Here is an 18,632-nt window from a genome sequence, read left to right as displayed (position 1 = left end):
TTAACTTGCGTGTCGGCCAGCCAGAGCAGTCCGGGGGCAGGCCAGAAAGTTGAAGACGATGTAAAAACAGTTCCTGAAGTCCGATTTCAGTTCTTGGAAGTATATTAGGATCAGCGAGAGTAGAACTTCAAAAGCCCATATAGGAATTCAGGATATTACAAGGATATTTGCAAGAGGGCGGCGCGGGTCTCGGGAGCCCTATGCTCACGCGACCATCTTGGATGCCCGCGTAGCTCCGCCTCTCCAACTTTGTAGCTTTTTAACCCCTTTCTTTCTATTTCTCTGTCTAAAACTCCCTACCTCTCTACCTCGGTCTACATCTGACTCTATCTATCTGCCCAGGAGCCAACGAAAGACCTATGACTGTTTTGTGTGATCCTGTTGAAGTTTAACATATATTTTAGTATTCTTTGGCATCCTGCCGTTTTGAATTAGCAGGGAATGGATAATAAAATTAAAATTTGTTCCATACCAGAGCTCCTCAAATATGTCTTTTTCGGGGCCCAACAAAATCCCTAATATGACACGGAGATGCAGCTGTCAAGTTGAGACTCATGATAGGTTGTGGTTACTATAATGCAAGGCTGAGAGCGGAAACTGCAGACTGGTAACTGCATGCTATGAGAAATAGTTGTAGGACTCACGTCTGAGCAGCATGACTGACTGACGGATGTGGCTGGAATGGGGGAGGGGCTGATGGAACCACAACGAGGCAGAGCTCCTGTGGGGACTCTTGCAGTTACTGGGTTAGGGTGACTGTGAGCTAAGGCTGATGGATGGAGTTATGGTAGGTGAGGGTGACTGCAAGTTGTGGCTGCAGGGGGTTGATGACAAGCAATGGCTTTTGACAGGAGATAGGGTAACAGTGAGGTATGGCTGCAGAAGAGCTGAGCGGAAGCGGGGCTGTCAGGTACACTTTCACGTTCAGTACTGATGTCAAGTTCCGGAAATTGTAAGATGTACTGTATTCTGGGAGGATTGCCAAAGGATTCTCTAGGTTACTAACAGAGAGACTGCCCCACAGGACTTTTAGAAGCATTGGCAGCGTGGGGCGAATTTTGTGATTTGTGGCTACTGTGTAGGAATATGTGGGTAGGCGTGGGTAATGCAAACAATCTTCAGCAGAATAATATTTCTTGGACACTTAGGATTACATCAATTCACATGTCTGGTTGTTTTTTTCTGCCTGCAGCTCCTCGGGAGTGTTTCATCTGCAGTGGTCTGGCCCAGACGGAGTGCGAGCAGTGCTTGATGGATCCACTGCTCAATCCTGGACATAGCAAGCAGTTCTGTCAGCTGTGCGAGCGACAGGTGAGGCATGGGACAAAAATAGAAATGGACGGGGCGACAGGGCAAGGCCTGTTACACATAGGGTGAAGACTGAGGGAAGCATGAGATATCGACTAAGGCCTATGAGAAAGAAAGAAAGAGAGAGAGAGAGAGAGAGACGTGTGGCCCATGAGATGAGATGGATATGCCATGTCACACAAGTATATGAGGTCTACTTTTTTAGGCCCCCGCTTGACAAATCCATACAAAACTTGACAGGTCAAAGCCCAATCAGATGAGCTTTTTTATAGGTAATTTTAGCGCATATTATGGTTACAGCACCAAAGGAATAAAAAAAAATCAATGAAAAGTCAGACCTAGCCATAACTACACAGGGACTATTGCTACCCGTGTAACATATATATGTAGAGAAAAACAACGGCTGATTAAGAGTTTCAGAACTTTAGCATTTTTTTTAATCAAGTGAGTGCCATTGCTTGGTTGTGTGTAAATCCATTCTTTAGTTTTTGAAAAATTAGGGTTTACATTTTTTTGTGAGGGCATGAATGCATTAAAAGACAGAAGTATATATACCATTATTTTATGGATCCTTTGCAAATTTTACGAAAATCCAACTTAAAAAAAACAAAGGCACTTCATTGGATAAGGTTTGTGAGTCACAAACTGGGTGCAAATTCGCACATCCGATACATTTTGATTGATTTGCTGTCAGAAAAATTTCTATTGCAACCTCCATTACCCAACATCTTGCTCCAAGCATCATCTTGGGAAATCTAAAAAGAAAAAGGGCATAATGGGGCAGGATGAGCCTACCCTCACCCTCAGGCCCATGAAGAATTTTCATGAAAGGGACCCTCCGGAAATGAAACTAAATGTTTAAGAAAAAGATTTCATCAGGGGTTCACAAATCCTCTACCTTTCCTGAGTTCCATTGACTCTATTAGGGTTGATGGATTTACAAATCCTCAAACAATTTAAAACAAAAAGAATTGAGCGCAAGTTCAGCTATGCTTGGCCAACACCCACACATGGGAGGTAGCTGTCAGCTGGGGCTGGCCACATTGCCTGGCTTAAGACCACATGGCATGCAGCAAATCCCCGCTACACACAGCATTTGGCTATACGAAGCAGGTATTAGCCTCCCTCAGCGGTTTGGGCTGCAGCTTAGGCCCTGCTGCGGTGTGCAGTGGGTGTTGGCCCCATACGATGGTTGGAGCCCTGTGGATAATCTGTGCTGCATATGTCTGAGAGCCATGCACAATAGTCGTTGGCTGCATGCTGTGGGTTGGGGGCAAGGCTTGGCCAGGCCCAGGTTTGAACCCCACCCGTGTGCATGGTTGAAGGCCATGTGCAGTGATTAAGGAAATTGTTTATTGTACATGATTAATTAAAACCTTTACAAAAATAAAAACAGTGTTAAAAGTACATTTTAAACAGTTTCTAGAATTTAAGAACTTACGTTGTTCACACCTACAGGTAACTTAAACTGCCATCAGGCAGCAGGTCAAGCATTTTTGTTGGACCTCATGCTACGTGCTCTTGTACCTTTTTATTACTAGGTCAAAAAACGTTGTGACCCGACAGTTTAGTTTTATGTCAACTGGTTGCCTGCATGTTTGAATACCATGCTGCTTAAAAGGTGGACATAGTAGACTGTGCCTAATATCCTTTAACTTAGGGCATCTACAGACAACATGAATGATGTCTTCCTTGCTAACTCCACATAAACGGCAGAGCGGCGGGCAGTTTTTCCTTTCCCAAGGTGGCAAATGAGGGGTAACTGGAATTACTCCAAGGCGTAATTTTAAAAACTTTTCTTTCGTCTTTATATTAACTCCGATTTTGAGGTTTGTTTGAGATTGCAGTAAAGCGTAATCACTGAGCGTTATCCAGCCGTGGGCTCTTTTGGTTAGTGCCTCCTTATCCTCAGTGAAGAATTTGCATTGATTTTTTCACTATTTTTTCTAAAAGACGAAAGATTAGTAGAAGTGCCCCACAAATCTGTCAGTCCCAGAACTTTGAGCGAGTCAAATAGGTAATCCCTGCCTGGGGATTTTCTGTGTCGGAGTAACTCTTCCCAGAGGTTGGAACATAAAGAGCCAGGAGTGGCTGCAGGCCAAGCCCTGAAGTTAACCCTCGATGAGCACAGCCAAAGAGGTTTCAAACTTCTTCATGTTGTGTATGATCAAACCCCAAAGAGTCAATGAAAAAAAGAAATGTTAACGTTAGCTTTAGTTACATCTTAACATATGTTTTTTGTAAATATGAGAAATTCACCCCAAAAAAGTAGCAAAAATTGAGTTATGATTGTATATTTATATTGAAAAAACACTGAAATTCGTGTGTTAATGTTAGGACCACAATCCTTAATTAGCACAACGTGCAAACAAGAATTTGCTAACCATGTTCTTAAACAACAACGCATACTCAAGCTAATAAATAATACTACATTCATAATCATTTATTTCATAGTGGTAGTGGTAATATATTATGCACTCTCATCTTCAAGATTATTTACATTTGTAATTGCATCTGTAATATGAAGGGTGAAGTAATGAGCTTTCCATTTGTAAAGCAAGTTAAAGTTTCATGTCCATTTTACAAGTTATGGATTAGGGTTCTAACTGTAACTTGCAAATTGCATAGGTTTTTCATTTTTAATTCATAAGCACAACTCCACTTTACCTCTATATCTTGACAATAGAGTATTTGTTGATATTATGGTTGCAATTTTTTGCATATCGATGGAGTGACATAAAACCAGTTAGCATAGTTGCAGTAGAAAAAAAACAGAACAGACATTGTATAATTAAAGAAGAAAGAGTTAGTGCAAGTTAGACAGTGAAACTTTATACAAGAGTTGATCCCAGTGCAGCATCAGAAAAGTATATAAACAAAGGTTCTGACTTACACGTTTATATCACTAAAGGAGTAACATGAGAGACCATGTATTAGTAAATTAATCTTAAAATGTATATTTAAAATACTGAAGAAGGTGGCAAGCTTCATGTGTGTGGGGATGGTGTTTCAGATAGCAGGTGCCCAGGGAGGGTGAACAAAGAGATTTCTATGCATAGAAAGGATTTATCCGTGACTTTCCTCATGCAACCTAACATTTTTGCTTCTGTTTCAAGTAGAGAGCTTTATAGGTGATGTACGCAAGAAAAGGAAACTTGTCTTCATAGTTCCTAATGTTGGATACTATACATTCATATAAATGAGGTTTAGCTTTGACAGGTGTTGGTCAATTCTGTAAGGATTTTAGTGATGATACGACTTCCATAGTCGAATTCTAGAGCTGACTATTGCCTTCTCAACAATTTTTTAAAATCAGATCTAGAGAGAAAATGTCTATGGTTTGCTATAAATTTCAGTTGGCACCAAGGACTCCTCTCCGTGCCAAGATGGAGCTCGTAGTTAAAAGTAAAGCCAAGACACTAAACAGGTATTTCAATCTTAGGTTCATCCCTCTAAGTATAAGGATTCGTTTTGCCATTCTGATACCGTTTTTTGCACCTATGCAAAATAAGACGCAGATTTTGAAACTCTTAACCCTCTAGCAAAGCACAGGCACAACCTATTAACCAAGTGGAGCCAGGGAATCTGGTGAACTGTACCGCATGAACCACCTATGCTTTCCTTGAGGATGGTGCACTGCAGGCAACAACCACTCCTGCGAGGCTACAGTATTAGTGAGCTCCAAAACTTGTTTCACCATGAATGGACACACACAAGTAATACTACATATTTTAAAAACTTTTTTACAATTAATGTCATCGTCTAATCTCAAAGTAACTATTAAAATAAACACATACAGTGGCAATGAAAGCAATTAATAAACAAAAAAGTTAAACAAATTGCAACATTGTGATGGTATTTCAATATTTCATGTCACTGAATGTTGAACTCAGTCTTTGGTAACCTACACCTCCCTTCTAGCCCCTGGCTAAGCTATAGTACCAAAAGTGCCTTTCTGACTTTCTTGAGGTGGTCAGTAGTAAGCAGACTTTAGTGAACAAAATATATGTTGTTTACTTAGTTTATGACTTAAAGAAGGTCACTCTCCGTCTCAGTTCTGGTATTCCTGAAATGATTGAGACCTGCTTGCTTCAAGGGGCCAATGACCTTTGCTACGGATGTGTGTAGCTCAGCTTACACAAAGCTCCAAGGAAGCTGAAGAACCCTCTCTGCCTAATACACGTCTCTACCAAGCTTACATAAACTTTCCTGATTACTTAAAAAAAGGAGACCTCATGATGAATAATGTAAAATGCTTGAATTAGCATATGAATTCTGTTGCAACATCACTAAATTCTAACAAATTAGAAATCACATTATTGACCTGGTGCTAGATAAATCAACTAAATAAATATGAATAATTGATGCAGTATCAAACTGTCATAAACAAACATTATATGCAGTACATGTTCAATCAGTACTAAATGCAGCACGTGTTTGTAAATTCAAAATGTATACTCATACATGAATATACAAAAATATGAAATGCAACTGAGGTACATGAACAGAAATTCAATGGTCCACTCAGAGGTCTGCTTGCCATTTTGAGATAGAAGGGGGAATTCAATCTTGCTTGGATTCAATTTCATTTTCATATGAGTCATCTAGGTTCTGTAAGGAGGCTTAACAAACTTGAGTATTTTCCCTGCTGTTTCAGTCTAGGCAGTACTGTCTAGTAGAGTTATGCACAGATTGCTATGTTTCTGCTTCTCGAGTTTCTGAAATGGAACATTCCTGAAAAAGGGCGTGGTCACACTTTTTGCTTGTGAAGTGAGTTTTTGGTTTACCCAGAAAATATTTTTTGACGATTTGATCACGCAAATTAGTCGAGAAAATATACATCAAAACCTTTTGAAATAAAATAGACTGCCTGAAAGTGGCTAAACCAAGTGAAAGGAGCCCAAAATTGATAGAAACAAATAGTTTGGACTTTATAAGGTGCTTAGTCTTATTAATACAAAAATTCAATACTGTTCTAATGTCTAGAATGTGAAAGGACCTTCCTGCTAGTGAGGAAGGCTTTGGGGAGAAAGTTAGGAAGAGGAATGTACTGATTAATATATGAATCTCGGATAACTTCAGAGGGAAAGGATGGGTGTATATGCTTGTAAGCACATTATTCTAATCAGAAACTGTGTAGGGCTCATTCAAGCATAGTGTCAGAATCTCACTTCTCTTTGTGGTAAAGTTATAGCTACTAAGAAAAGATAAGGAAACAAGAAGAAATGCAATAAGGCGACTTTATGAATTGGCTCAAACAGAGGGATCAATAGCCTATAAGAAAAACTGCAATCAGCTCCTAAGAAGCTGATGGCTGTCTAGTAGGTGGAAACACTTTCTTAAGACATTCTAAGAAATCTTTAACCTTTCATTCCTATAGGATTACCATACTGTTTATTGCAGTTGACAAGTTGTAATCTTAAAAATTCTATCATTCCCCTTTCTTTGTTTTAAGACTAATCAAAAAAAGATAATTGCTTGTCTATTTTTCAAATTTCTTGAAACAAATCTAATTAATGTAAACACTATATAAGATAAGAAATCTGTAATCACAGGGGCTCTAAAAAAGATATTTGTGAAGCACATTTTAGATAGGACATAATAAGACAAGATGTACCTTAACTAAAGAGAATCGCAGAATTGACTCCGCTAGATATACTGAATACAGTATGACCACATGTAGAACCTTTCCAGTTGAAAACATAAGTGGCTCTTGTACATGGTCTTTTTGCTTCTCTGTCAATAGCCAAACGTTCTTAGTAAGGTTTTAAATGCCCAAATTGGATGTGTTCAGGAGTCATGCTGACCGGTCAAAGACGGATGGATGCAACGTGAGGTCTGGCAATGAAGCCTGGTTAGAAGGTCCGGGCTCTTACATGGGTGTCCTAACATGAAAGAGATCATTGTAATACCATTCCTAATACCATTCTGGAGCAATTAGCATCATTTTAGCTTTGGAACAGGCCAGCTGGATGAGATCAGGCCATGATCAGACAAATTGGTGGACATTTCCCTGACCAGCTAATCAAAAGGGCATTCCTTTTTGCCTGGCCTGACAGAATCTGGAGACAAAAGCTCTCCTTTTTTGTATTCTGTAGGTGCAAAAAGGTCCACTTGTGGGAAGCCCCATTCTGAGAAGCACATTTGCAGAGGTAAACATAGAATTCTACAGAATTGAGGAATCACGAAGTTATTCAATTTGCTAACACATTGGAAATAGACGGAAAAAGAGTATAGGTGTTCTAGATGGAAATAAAGGCCTGGGTAATTTACCAAAGAAAAAGAACTATAGAAGCATACAGAAAGATATTCCCACAGGTAGGTGATTTTAAAGACTGTAGAACTGGGGAATAGCCAGTCAAATGTCCCGTTTATGAAAATAAATCCCATTTGTACTTGAATTTGGTATATTTGTAACACATGGACAAGTTAACAAGAAATACATTGGACTTCTTTATGTGTTAAAACTCTTTGCCATCTGATACATATATCTCTGAGACATGTGCTACTCTGTATAATGATTATATTAAATCATGAAACAAAAGTTGGGTGTAAGAGTCAGCTGTAATTTTTAGGAGCTTGCATTACTCTCTGTGGTACTTGATTTTATGTAATTTCAGTACTTGACAATGTAGTGCATTTCTTCTGAAATAGGTGTAACAAATAAAAAAAATTGATTTATGGAATGATGAATAAGAGCTTTTGTGACACTGATTGGAAGATTATTATTGATGTATATAAGAACCAGTACCACTTTAGTATGTTTCTTATCCATTTGGCAAATATTAGGCCTTCACTCAGTTAGGTGAGGCTGTTTTCCAATATACTTTATTTCTCAGTGTTAGCATGTGCTTACTTGATCCCTAGGCATTTGGGCTTCATATTTGTCTACATTACCAAAATATAGTGGCTAGATATCCTGGACACAACCATAGCATCACTGACATAACCATGACTTTGCTTTGTTTGTCAAAGGTACATTCTCACAGACAGAGAAGGGAGCACAGGCCCAAAACTATCGACTACCCAGAAGGGCCACCCAGTTCTTCCGTCACAAGGCACGTGCTGCAGCTCTTTGCCGTGCTTTGTATAAAGACCAGCCACTTTGTCTCCTTTGTGAAGTATGGACCGGACAGAAACTCCTGGGTGTTCTTTGACAGCATGGCTGGGAGATTAGGTAAGAAGCCTTCACTGTGACTTTGATAAATTCATGATGTGTGTCATGCCACGATTTCTAGACTGAATCCTATGAAAACCCAGAGAAGCATTACGGAGTAAAAGTTAACTGTAAAAAATGTTTTTTATCCTTTGAGACACAGATCATTTATTCTGGAAACTGTTAAATGTATCTAGTTAAATACCCTTGTTTTCAGTGTTTATTAAAGATTATGCAATAGCAATATCAGTAATCTTTACCTTATTGCGTGATTTGTTAAAAACCTTTGCAACAGTATACAAAGACAGAGGTTCATTGCTAAGTGCTTGACTTTAACAATAAAGTTAAAAACAGCATCGTGTCCTTAAGTGCTGACTTTAACGGTGAAGTTAAGAACTTCATTAAGACCTAATATCTAAAAGTTCATTAGGTTTTGGCTTAAACAGTTGGGAATTAAAAATAATTTAAAAAGAATTAAACATAGATACCTCAGTTGCGTGATACACAGACCCTGATACTCTGTGGATTGTGTTTGATTAAAAAAGAGAGTGTAGCATCTTCCTAATGAAGGGGAAGAGGTTATGTAAAAAAAAAACAAAAAAACAGTATAGACAAGTAGACTTTTCTTGTGCCATGCGTTAATAGTGAGTCTAAAGCATGTTTATTGGTCGATGACCAGATGTTTTCAGTGGTTCGGTGTCTTTTTGGTTCATATTTCATATTTGCATAGCTGCAAAAGTGAGATGTACTCCAAGTGGAAAGGCCAGATTACACGCTGCTTCTTCTAATTTTATTTCCAATGTCTTCATTAAATATACAAGAATCCTGAGACTAAACATTGTAGTTTGCATCTGATTATTTCAAGGATATCATATCTTGATGTTTGAACCGCTCAGTGGTGTCGAATTAACGTAGTCCACCTGGTGTACAATTACTTTCCCTTCTCATTTCTTGTAAAATGTCTTCATGAAATAATCAAGAATATTGAAGCTAAGTGTCTGGATCTGATTATTTCAAGGATATTAGTTCTCAGTGTTGCAACCTCTGTGTGGTGCAAAATTAAGTCAGTCTACCTGGTGTTCAAATATTCAGTCCCTTTTCTGAGTCTATGTGGTGTTCATAAATTCTATTCCCATCTCAAACCTCCCTTCTTGTTTTTGGTACTTCCTCTACACCCCCATGTGTGCCTACAAGGAGAGTGAAGGCATTTATGTCTCTCTATATTTGCTTATTATTACTCAGTTTTCACTCACTTTTTCACTACTGAATTTTATATGGTTAAGTTGTCTTCTATCTACAGTGTGCTTTTTTTTCTTGTTTAAAAATTCAATACGCTGGGTATACAAAAAAGAAAAATTAAGGATATGTTTAAGAATATGTTGACTGCAGAGTGTAGCAGGTGCAGCCATAGTGTGTACTGCGCTGATATCAGGCATCAGTGATTGTGAAAGCCATGGAGTATTTTTCAGATGTTACAGTGGTTGAGAATGATTTCCTGTTGCAGAGTCCCGATGTAAGATGACCTCGGATGGCGCGGCCTCTGATCTAGCCCTGCCCGCCTCCTCCACTTCCCTCTACCCTCTAAGATACAAGAGAGAATTGCCATGTGTGAGCACGCCAGCACTACAGTTAAACTGACCCTCTAACATGTTTGTCTGAGAGTTTCTCTCCTATCCACTGTACTGTAACCAAAGTGGGGAGAAGCAGTTACACAGCATAGTGTTTAGCTGTGGTTCACCAGTGTGCTAGTCTGTTTCTTGTCAGTATTAAGGGTCGGAACAGGGAAGTAGTCCTTCAGACACTGCTTAACCACATGACTGCTGGCCATTTTCCCCCCCTGTGCTGGAAAATGCCATTTTGCTGTTTCCATGACGAGCTGAGCTCGTCATCAGCACACGACACCCGTGGGTGATGACGAGCTGAGCTCGTCATCAGCATCGAAAGGGTTAATTAAAAAATTGCAGAAGAGCCAAATGCTGGGGTTGCTAAATATCAAGGCACCCTATTCTTGATTTTACCTCTTGCCTCCTTCTTTCCCCTCTTGTTTCTTCATCTCACTCCTGCAGATTCTTTTCATCCCTGCCTTCAACTTCTCTTACTGTTTTGCTCCCTTTCTTGCCTTTCTCGCTCTTGTGTGCAACTAGTCTGATGATTAAAAATGAGTCCCAGTCTCCAAAATAGAGGGCCAGTGCCCACAACCTGCAGCCACCGGCACAAATAAATGACTGTAGGCTGCCGCTCATACTACAACCGATACTGTGACCTACTGCTTAAGTTGTGTTTTGTACCTTTCCATGCCACCCGGACTGGCTTTTGCACCTAGAACTGCAGTCTGTTTTCTGCATTGCTCTAATAGTTGGAAGCAGTTTTCCTACAATGGTGGTGTGTCCCAGGAGCAAAAGAATTTCATCAAAATGATGCTTTTTATGTGGCAGTGAATCAATGTGCTTCTGAAATACTGTAATTTTTATGTGTGGTCAGCACATGATTGATTCTATTGGACTTAATTCACCGGAAACTGTAGGGATGTTTTTTAGGCAGTTGTAATTCAATAGGAGCACAATGAATTGGTGCCACAATTTGGAGTCAAACAACCTATTTTCTTTAATATTTAAAATTAATTATTTCGTTGCACGATATTACTTTTCAATGGGTTGATCAGCAATCCCAAAAATGCAAACACACAGATTTCTCATTCATTTCTTAACCCAAATCAGTGGAATTAAGCTTCTTCAGGCACCCTTAACATTTGTCAACATTGTAAAATGTGTCAATAAATATTAGCTGTGACCCTCAAAACTATTTTACTCTTCTAACCCTATGGTTATTACTTTGTAATACTTTTACAGGAGGCATGCATCGCTGATGTAATATGATTAGCATTTGTTTTAGCAACGCGCTTTCCATATTATATATTTTTTTCATCACCCTACTAGAACTATATTTTGTCACATCAAAACATATACGAGGATAGAACCAGTTGCTCCTATGTCCTTTGATTCACTTGCTAGTGTGTGATTGGTAATTATCCGATGCTTTTTCTGGTTCCTCTAGGAGATGCGATGGGAACGAATGTCCCTATGACCCAAGCCTGTCCCCAGCTTGGGGAGTACCTGGCCATGACGGAAGAGCAGTTTGCGGCTGTAGATGTCAACAAGATGGACAAACTGAGCAGAAGGTTCTTCTGTGACATTTATATGTGCATCTACCAGTACCCTGAAAATGGCCTCCAGTAACACCAAAGACATGCCCCCAAGAATTCAATCCAGACCACTGACAGGAACAGAGAGGAAAAAAAACCTTTCCTAAGATCCTAGAAGAAGGAGACACTGTGGCTGTTGCACGCACTGCACAAAAGTACCAGAGTTACCAAATAAAAAGGGCCACAATTGCCTCAGGACGCCACCATCATGTCCATCAGTGCACTGCCGTCTGTATACCTCCAGTTTAGGAGCAGGACCATTTTCTGCTATTCAGGAGCAGATGTGTATATGGGCTAATGTTCTGCAACTGGTGTAGACTGCTACTTTAATACAATAAAGTTCTATCAGTTCATTTTATAATTAAGTGTAGGCCCCACAGCATCAATTAGCAACCTTCTTTTAATGAAGTTAAATTGTAAAGTTGTTGGCCAAGCATGTTGCTGGGCAGGTTCCTCGCCTTGTGCATGGTACAGTAAACCAATTCCCATAAATACGAATTTAATTTTCAATGAAGTTGCAAAATGTGTGAAATCAGTAGGATGACTTTTCTATATTAATATTTAAAATGTTTGTGCAATACTAATGCTCTAGGGTTTAATAAAGTTGTATTTTAATAAATTGTTTTATTCGCTATTGCAGAATTTCTGTTCCGTATTATTTTCCAAATTCTTCTCTTGCGTGAGCCTTATGTGTAATGGTAGTCTTTCCACATACCTATGGTATTGTTGTGTGGTGTTTGAGTCAAAATAATTGGGCTTTACATTCATGTGTATCATTTGGTTCACGTCTGGTATTAGCCAAAGATTCTAATTCATGTATGTGGCCATCTCCCTTTTACACAGATAGCAAGGTATCCAGTTTTAGGAAGAAAACCTTAGTTCAGTGTTGCTTACACAGTTAGTATATCACTGTCCAAATCGCAAATTGAAAATACTGACAATATTCATATTAGAGTTTTCACATTTCGTTATTTTAGTGCAAAACGTGCTTTAACAAAAACAAATCCTGACATGAAATCTTTCATTTCTATTAAGGGCATGAAGGAAGGAGTACACATTTTCTTTCTCGCGTTATTTGCAACAGGAGCCATTTTAAAGCTTTACTACACATAACATATAATGCCACAAAGAACAACAATAGCTTGGAGCTCAGAGGAAAAATTACATTCCCCACAGGTCATAAACTATCCTCTAATGGCACTGTTCTTTATGGGGCAGAACTTTGGGGGTTTAGCAACTTGGACCCGCTGAGATTAGCCCAAAACAAATTTCTCAGGGTGGCCTCAGGTCTGCCGCAATCAACCCCAAGGATCCCACTTACGTATGATCTAGGGTGTCTTCCGGTTGAGGAGCAGGCTAGATTTCGCCCATTGGCGTTCTGGAGGCGCCTATGGACGACGCCGGAACTTAACCTGTATGCCAGGGCCTGTCTAGATGTTAGAAATACCTCTGGTTCATCGAACATAAGTTGGTTTAGAGATCTTAAATCGTCACTTTATGCCTTGGGGTTAAGTAATCTTTGGGTGGCCCCTGATTCGGCAGTCTTCCCCACAAAGAAAATATTAAAAGCACTGTATTGGGACTGGGTGACCTCAAACCGTCATCAGAGATTGCCTGCCAATAACCTTTCTAGTAAGTTCATTGATCTCAAAGATGCCCCCAAGCTTGAAAAATATTGGGACCTAATCACCAAACCAATGGATCGCAAATTGTTCCATCAGCTTAGATGTGGTACGTTGCCTTTAAGGGTATTTACCAACAAATGGTGTTCAAGTGGGTCTGAATGTTGTCCTCATTGTCAAGTTTTGAGTGAAAGTGTTGATCACTGTTTGTTTGTTTGCCCACTGTATGCTGCTCCAAGGTCCCAATGGCTTGGTCCAGTTTGCAGATCCCTGGGTACTCGCTCAGCTATTGAGGCTAGCAGACTCTTAAGAACCGACCTAACCCCTCTTATTGTCACTGGTGTGGCTAAATTCCTTGGATGGGCGTGGGTGATTAGAACTAGGCATTTAAAAAGCAGTCAGTGCTAGGCTTGCCTTTGAACATTTTAATGTGACTTTTAATTGTAGATCTAGGTCTTCCAGGTTTTTATATTCTATTACTAATTATTGCTATGTACCCATTATAAGAATGTCTGTTATATTTGATTTAATACTTTTTTAACGCCACAATGAATTAATGTTTTGTACCCATTATAAGAATGTCGGTTACAACTGATTTTATGTGAATTTGTTATTTTATCATGTATAATTTGTATGTACGTCTTTTAAGATGAAATAATCGAATAAAGACTTCTTAAATGGTAAATGGCAGTATATGACACCATGTAAACATCCTTGAATCCAGAAAACTCTTCTCTCACTTGCTGCTGCGGTAATCAGATTAAGTACCCCTGGTGTTCCTCGTGTAGTATTTGGTTTTACATGTGATTTAGCTATCCTGATATATTTTGTTAGTTGTTCTTCGTTGGTCTGGTGCTTTGTGCAACAGCTTCCAGTAACGTCCCCGCCCCCTTTTCTCTCCCACCTCTCTTCAATGCCTACAATCCAGCGCTATTATTCTTCAGCGCACTGACATGAGGGATTCCCAGTACTTTCGTAAATGTAATGCTGCTCAATATGTCCTCATCTGATTTCGGTGCTACGCAAACAAATGATGGAAGGAATGCTGAATAAATCATACATTCACCCCCAGTCAAGAGATCTAGGTTAAATCCATCGTTCTTTTGCTCAACATGCCACCCCGGTTTAGACCCAGCGATATACAAATCAGTCTTGACCTTGTGCCTCAAGGGAACAATCCATTAAAAAAAAAAATAATAATTCATCCGATTTCGGTGTAGAAGGCAACTCACGATCACCTTCAGGCCCAGCTTTCTTGTGCCTATCATCTCCTTCTCAACCCAGCACGCAAGTAGGTATGAGAGTTTTGTCTAACTCTCTCCTTCACACCATTTTTTCCCACTCTCAACCAAAGTGGAGCATTAGTTGCAGAGATGTAAGGTGATTGAGTCGCTCTCGGAACCTGGAGGATTAGGGTTACAACAATTCATTGAATGCAGTACAATATGTCTGTGGGAGTTATTGTGGCACTGAACTAAGTCGGTATTCACCGGAGGCTCTTTCACTCCTCTATTTTTCCACCAGGAGGGCAGTGGTGAGTAACGCTACTAGTTTTAAGGAGGAGGGGGGGTGAAGTGGATTGAAAGATACTGCCTGATATTTCCCACCTTTTGTTGGGAATATGTCACAAGGTAAGCTCCAGACATAGAACTATGTATATGGCATTGCTGCATCGCATATCTAGCTAAAAGGTAGCGGACCGTTGTAAATGGTCAAAGAAAAGCATAAATTCAATGAGTAAGAGGAGTGGAAGCGGGTTTGTGGACAGTGAATGCAAGTATTGTGCTTTTTTTAAAGAGATGGCCCTTTCCTAAACTGGAGCAGAGTTGATGGATGCCGGGAAGTTATTCCAGCTCTTGAGTGCATAGATGGAAAAGGTATGTTGTCTTGTAATTTTTTTTTTTACACTCCTCTGTCTGAAGACTGATGGTGTCATGGCTGTGGGTGTGCCAAGAACCGCCAAAGATGGTGAGCTTGTCTGCAAGATAAGCAGGGTTGCTGGTTGTGATGGCTTTTTAAATGATGCAACTGGTTTTGGAGCTGGTGTAGACTGACAATGGGAGCCAATGGAGTTGATGTCATCATATTTCCACAGGACCTGGATGAGATGTGCTGTGGCATGTAGGATGCTTCTAAAAAGTGCCAGGGTTGAATAAGGAAGGCCATAAAAAAGGATATTAATGCCATCCAGATGCTTGTTTTCTCTTTTTTTTGGATTCTTATCTGATGCAGTCTGTAGTGATGGTGTTCTGACAGGCATGCTGATCTATGATCATATAACATGAAAGCTTGATGTTATTTCATTAACAAATATCACATAGAGCAGCTTGGTTACTTCATATGCCATTACGACATGCAAGCTTTAAGTGTGCTAATGAATGTGAAAAACACATCCACAATTACCAAATGGATTAAACAGTGTGTTTCTAAAGCACATCTCAATGCTAAGTTTGACAAACTTGACAAAAATACATTTAGCCTTAAATTTTGTTACACAGTACAAACTTGAGCCCAAAATCCTGAGATCCGTCCAGCAATCCTTAAATGCGGAGTAGAACAGTTTACTCAAATACGTCAGCCACTGCAGCTTTCAACCAAGGCCGGACTGGCAGGACCGGGCATTGGGTGTTTGCCTAGGAGCCTGGTATTGTTATGGGGGCTGTTTTTGCAGCAGTTTTGAAAGCACCTGCTGCAGACTTTCTTGTATGTCCAGTAGTTTTCAGGAAACAATAAAAGTGTCACGATAACTCTGGTGATTAATGTACATGCTGAAGAGAGATCAGAGTTTTGGCAAGTGGCAGTTTTGACTCATCTATGGCGGCGCAGAGGGTTAATATGCCTGCTACAAAGAGCCTGTACCATGCAGATCACAGAACAGTATCTTATTTGCATAATTTAATAGGTTACTGCTTTTGTAACTAAGACACTTTTGTTACTGTGCATCTCAAAAGTTATAATAATGTAGCATAGAGAGCTATGAAGTGTCATCAAAGAGCTGCATGCAAACTACATGGTACAGGTTAGAACCGCATGTTCATTATCCTAATGTTGTTAAAAATTGTTTGCTTGGGTAGAAATACATTCTTGTTGCTTGAGTAGGAATTAACCTTGAAAATATGAAGGACAAGAGTTGTTTGGCAAAACAGGGATAGTTGGTTTAATTAAACGCAGTGGCCGGTAGAGCAGGCAACAGAGTCGGGGTCTGAACACGGTCTCAAAGTACAATGGTTTTGGCTGTCAATTTATACATTTCACAAAGTGTAATAAAACAATTTATACATTCTTTTAGAACAGGAATATGGGCTTAGTCATGGAGCCATAAATCTGGTCAATTGATAAGAATTGCAGGGAGGTCTCGACCACGCTTGCACACAATGTGGAGCTAGTGAGTAAGTGTCCAGAATGTCCGATAAGGGGAGCGCGTGATCACTGAGTGTAGTGTGCATGTTGGGTTCTGATTGGCTGAGTGTTCCTAACTTAGTGTGGCATCTGACTTTATCGTGTTTTGGGAACGCGTGTTCCTCCAGCCTACCGTGTTTCATTGGGGCCAATCTCCTGGGACCATTGTGGTGTCATGGTCTATCTGTGTTTTCCTGTTAGCACATTTTTCTAAGGGTTACGTGTACCCCCACCTGTAATCTGTCAATCAGTTGCTTCAGGCCTAGGTTGCAGGGCCTGCCTGACCACGCAATTCTGACTCGAGTTCGAGGAGGAGGTCATATCGGGTGAATTCAGCAACAGAAATGCAAGTTTGTTATTATACATACATATATCATGGTGTATATCGACTTCATATTTATCAATATTAGCATTCATATTAGTAAAGCCAACCCTTACCTCTTTGCTACCTTCTGAATACTGAGTGTGTGCTTGTCTCGACAAAGCACTCTTAAGAAATGCCTACCAGTAGGATGACATGAATCCTACACCTTGTAGTTCCCTTAGTCTTAAGTAACATTTTCTCTACACTGATTTACACACATATGATGAATTTTCTCTGTATCCATGTCTGATGTAAAGTGCTCCAACACCCTACACTGGTATAAGAGGTGCTATAAAACATATGAAATACATGAGAGAGAGAGGGGCAATAGAGATACAAGGGCAATGTTGTAGGGTGGGAATCATTGAAGAGCTCCAACAAAGATGACTGAACCCTGGTGCAGTGCTAAGCCATCATTTACCATGCTTCAAAATCTGAATATATCATGAAAAAATGTGTTGTAGAATGCACCATTTTTGCCCAACCTTTCTTGGGAACCCCCTCCAAACTCTCCTTGTAGTGGTCAGGCTGACTCGCTGCACTCACTATGCACCGTACGGGTGCTGGTGTGATAACATTTGACAGGGCTGCTTTGGGTTCACAGTCCGGCCCTGCTATCAATGAGATCAGGCTATAATTGTCTGGAAGGCTCGATTCCCCACTCTTTAAAATAAGAACAATTTCAACTCCCTTCCAAGAGGTTTGGTTAGAATTAGTGTTTAATGTGACAATAAAAATGATGCTTAATAAAAGGGACCCACATATCTAAGTCTGCTTTGTAAAGGCTTACAGAGATGTGATCTGGTTCTGGCACTTTGCTTGCTTTCTGATCATCCCAGTTGTTTCTTAATTTAGCCAGGGTGAAAAGGTCTCTCTCAGACAACTGGTTACTATGTACAGACTCGCTAAAGGTCTCATCCCAGAATCATCTAATACCGGCCAAAATAATGAGGAATTCATGGCACTTTGGTCACAGAGGTATTTACTTTAGGATTTGCCCCATTAATACCCAAGGCAAATAATGTTTAGAGGTCGTAAGGACAATTTTATGGTTTTGGGGAGAGTGGTGGTAAAGGATTGTAGGGGAATTTTAGGGGCATATTACCAACAACTAGCGATAATTATCGCTATGTTGGTTTAGCACCGATATTTTTATCGCCGAGCTGCGGCGTTTTTTTATCGCTTAAGAACCTTGCTATTATCAAGGTTTATCTCCTAAGCGATAAAAATCGGCCGAAATGCATGAATATCGCTGAAAAGTCAGCGATATTCATGCATTACCTAGCTAATGCTCTTAGCCATGTTATCCACCTACCATTGGATAACATGGCTAAAAACTGCTCAGGGGCAGGTGTTAGCTTTTGGAGATATTCGCGCTTAGCGCGAATATCTCCAAAAGTTGGTAATAGGAGATAGCGATGTTAGCGACTGTTTCCAGTCGCTAACATCTTGGCACGCCCACTTTGCATGTCATTAGTGATAAATATCACTGACATGCAAAGCGGGGCCCAAGATGGTCGCTATCTCCTACTAGCTGTCGCTAACTGGTGTTAGCGACAGCTAGGTAATAGGGAGATAATT

The 18,632-nt window shown here is 40.0% G+C and overlaps 1 protein-coding gene across 1 annotated transcript in view; it reads left to right on the top strand.

Annotated features, from left to right (window-relative positions):
* Positions 1–12,196, top strand: part of LOC147705833 (ubiquitin carboxyl-terminal hydrolase CYLD-like) — a 199,882-nt gene extending 187,686 nt beyond the window's left edge. Inside the window, exons 9-11 of the mRNA XM_086932277.1 lie at positions 1,193–1,311; positions 8,284–8,485; positions 11,519–12,196. Of these exons, the coding sequence (XP_086788403.1) occupies positions 1,193–1,311; positions 8,284–8,485; positions 11,519–11,700 (503 nt within the window). The 3' untranslated portion in view covers positions 11,701–12,196. The remainder of the gene's footprint in view (positions 1–1,192; positions 1,312–8,283; positions 8,486–11,518) is intronic.
* Positions 12,197–18,632: the final 6,436 nt, after the last annotated feature.

This window comes from Lissotriton vulgaris, chromosome 7, assembly GCF_964263255.1.
Source record: "Lissotriton vulgaris chromosome 7, aLisVul1.2, whole genome shotgun sequence".
In the NCBI taxonomy this organism is placed as follows: domain Eukaryota; kingdom Metazoa; phylum Chordata; class Amphibia; order Caudata; family Salamandridae; genus Lissotriton; species Lissotriton vulgaris.
This window is presented reverse-complemented; position numbering and strand designations above follow the sequence as displayed.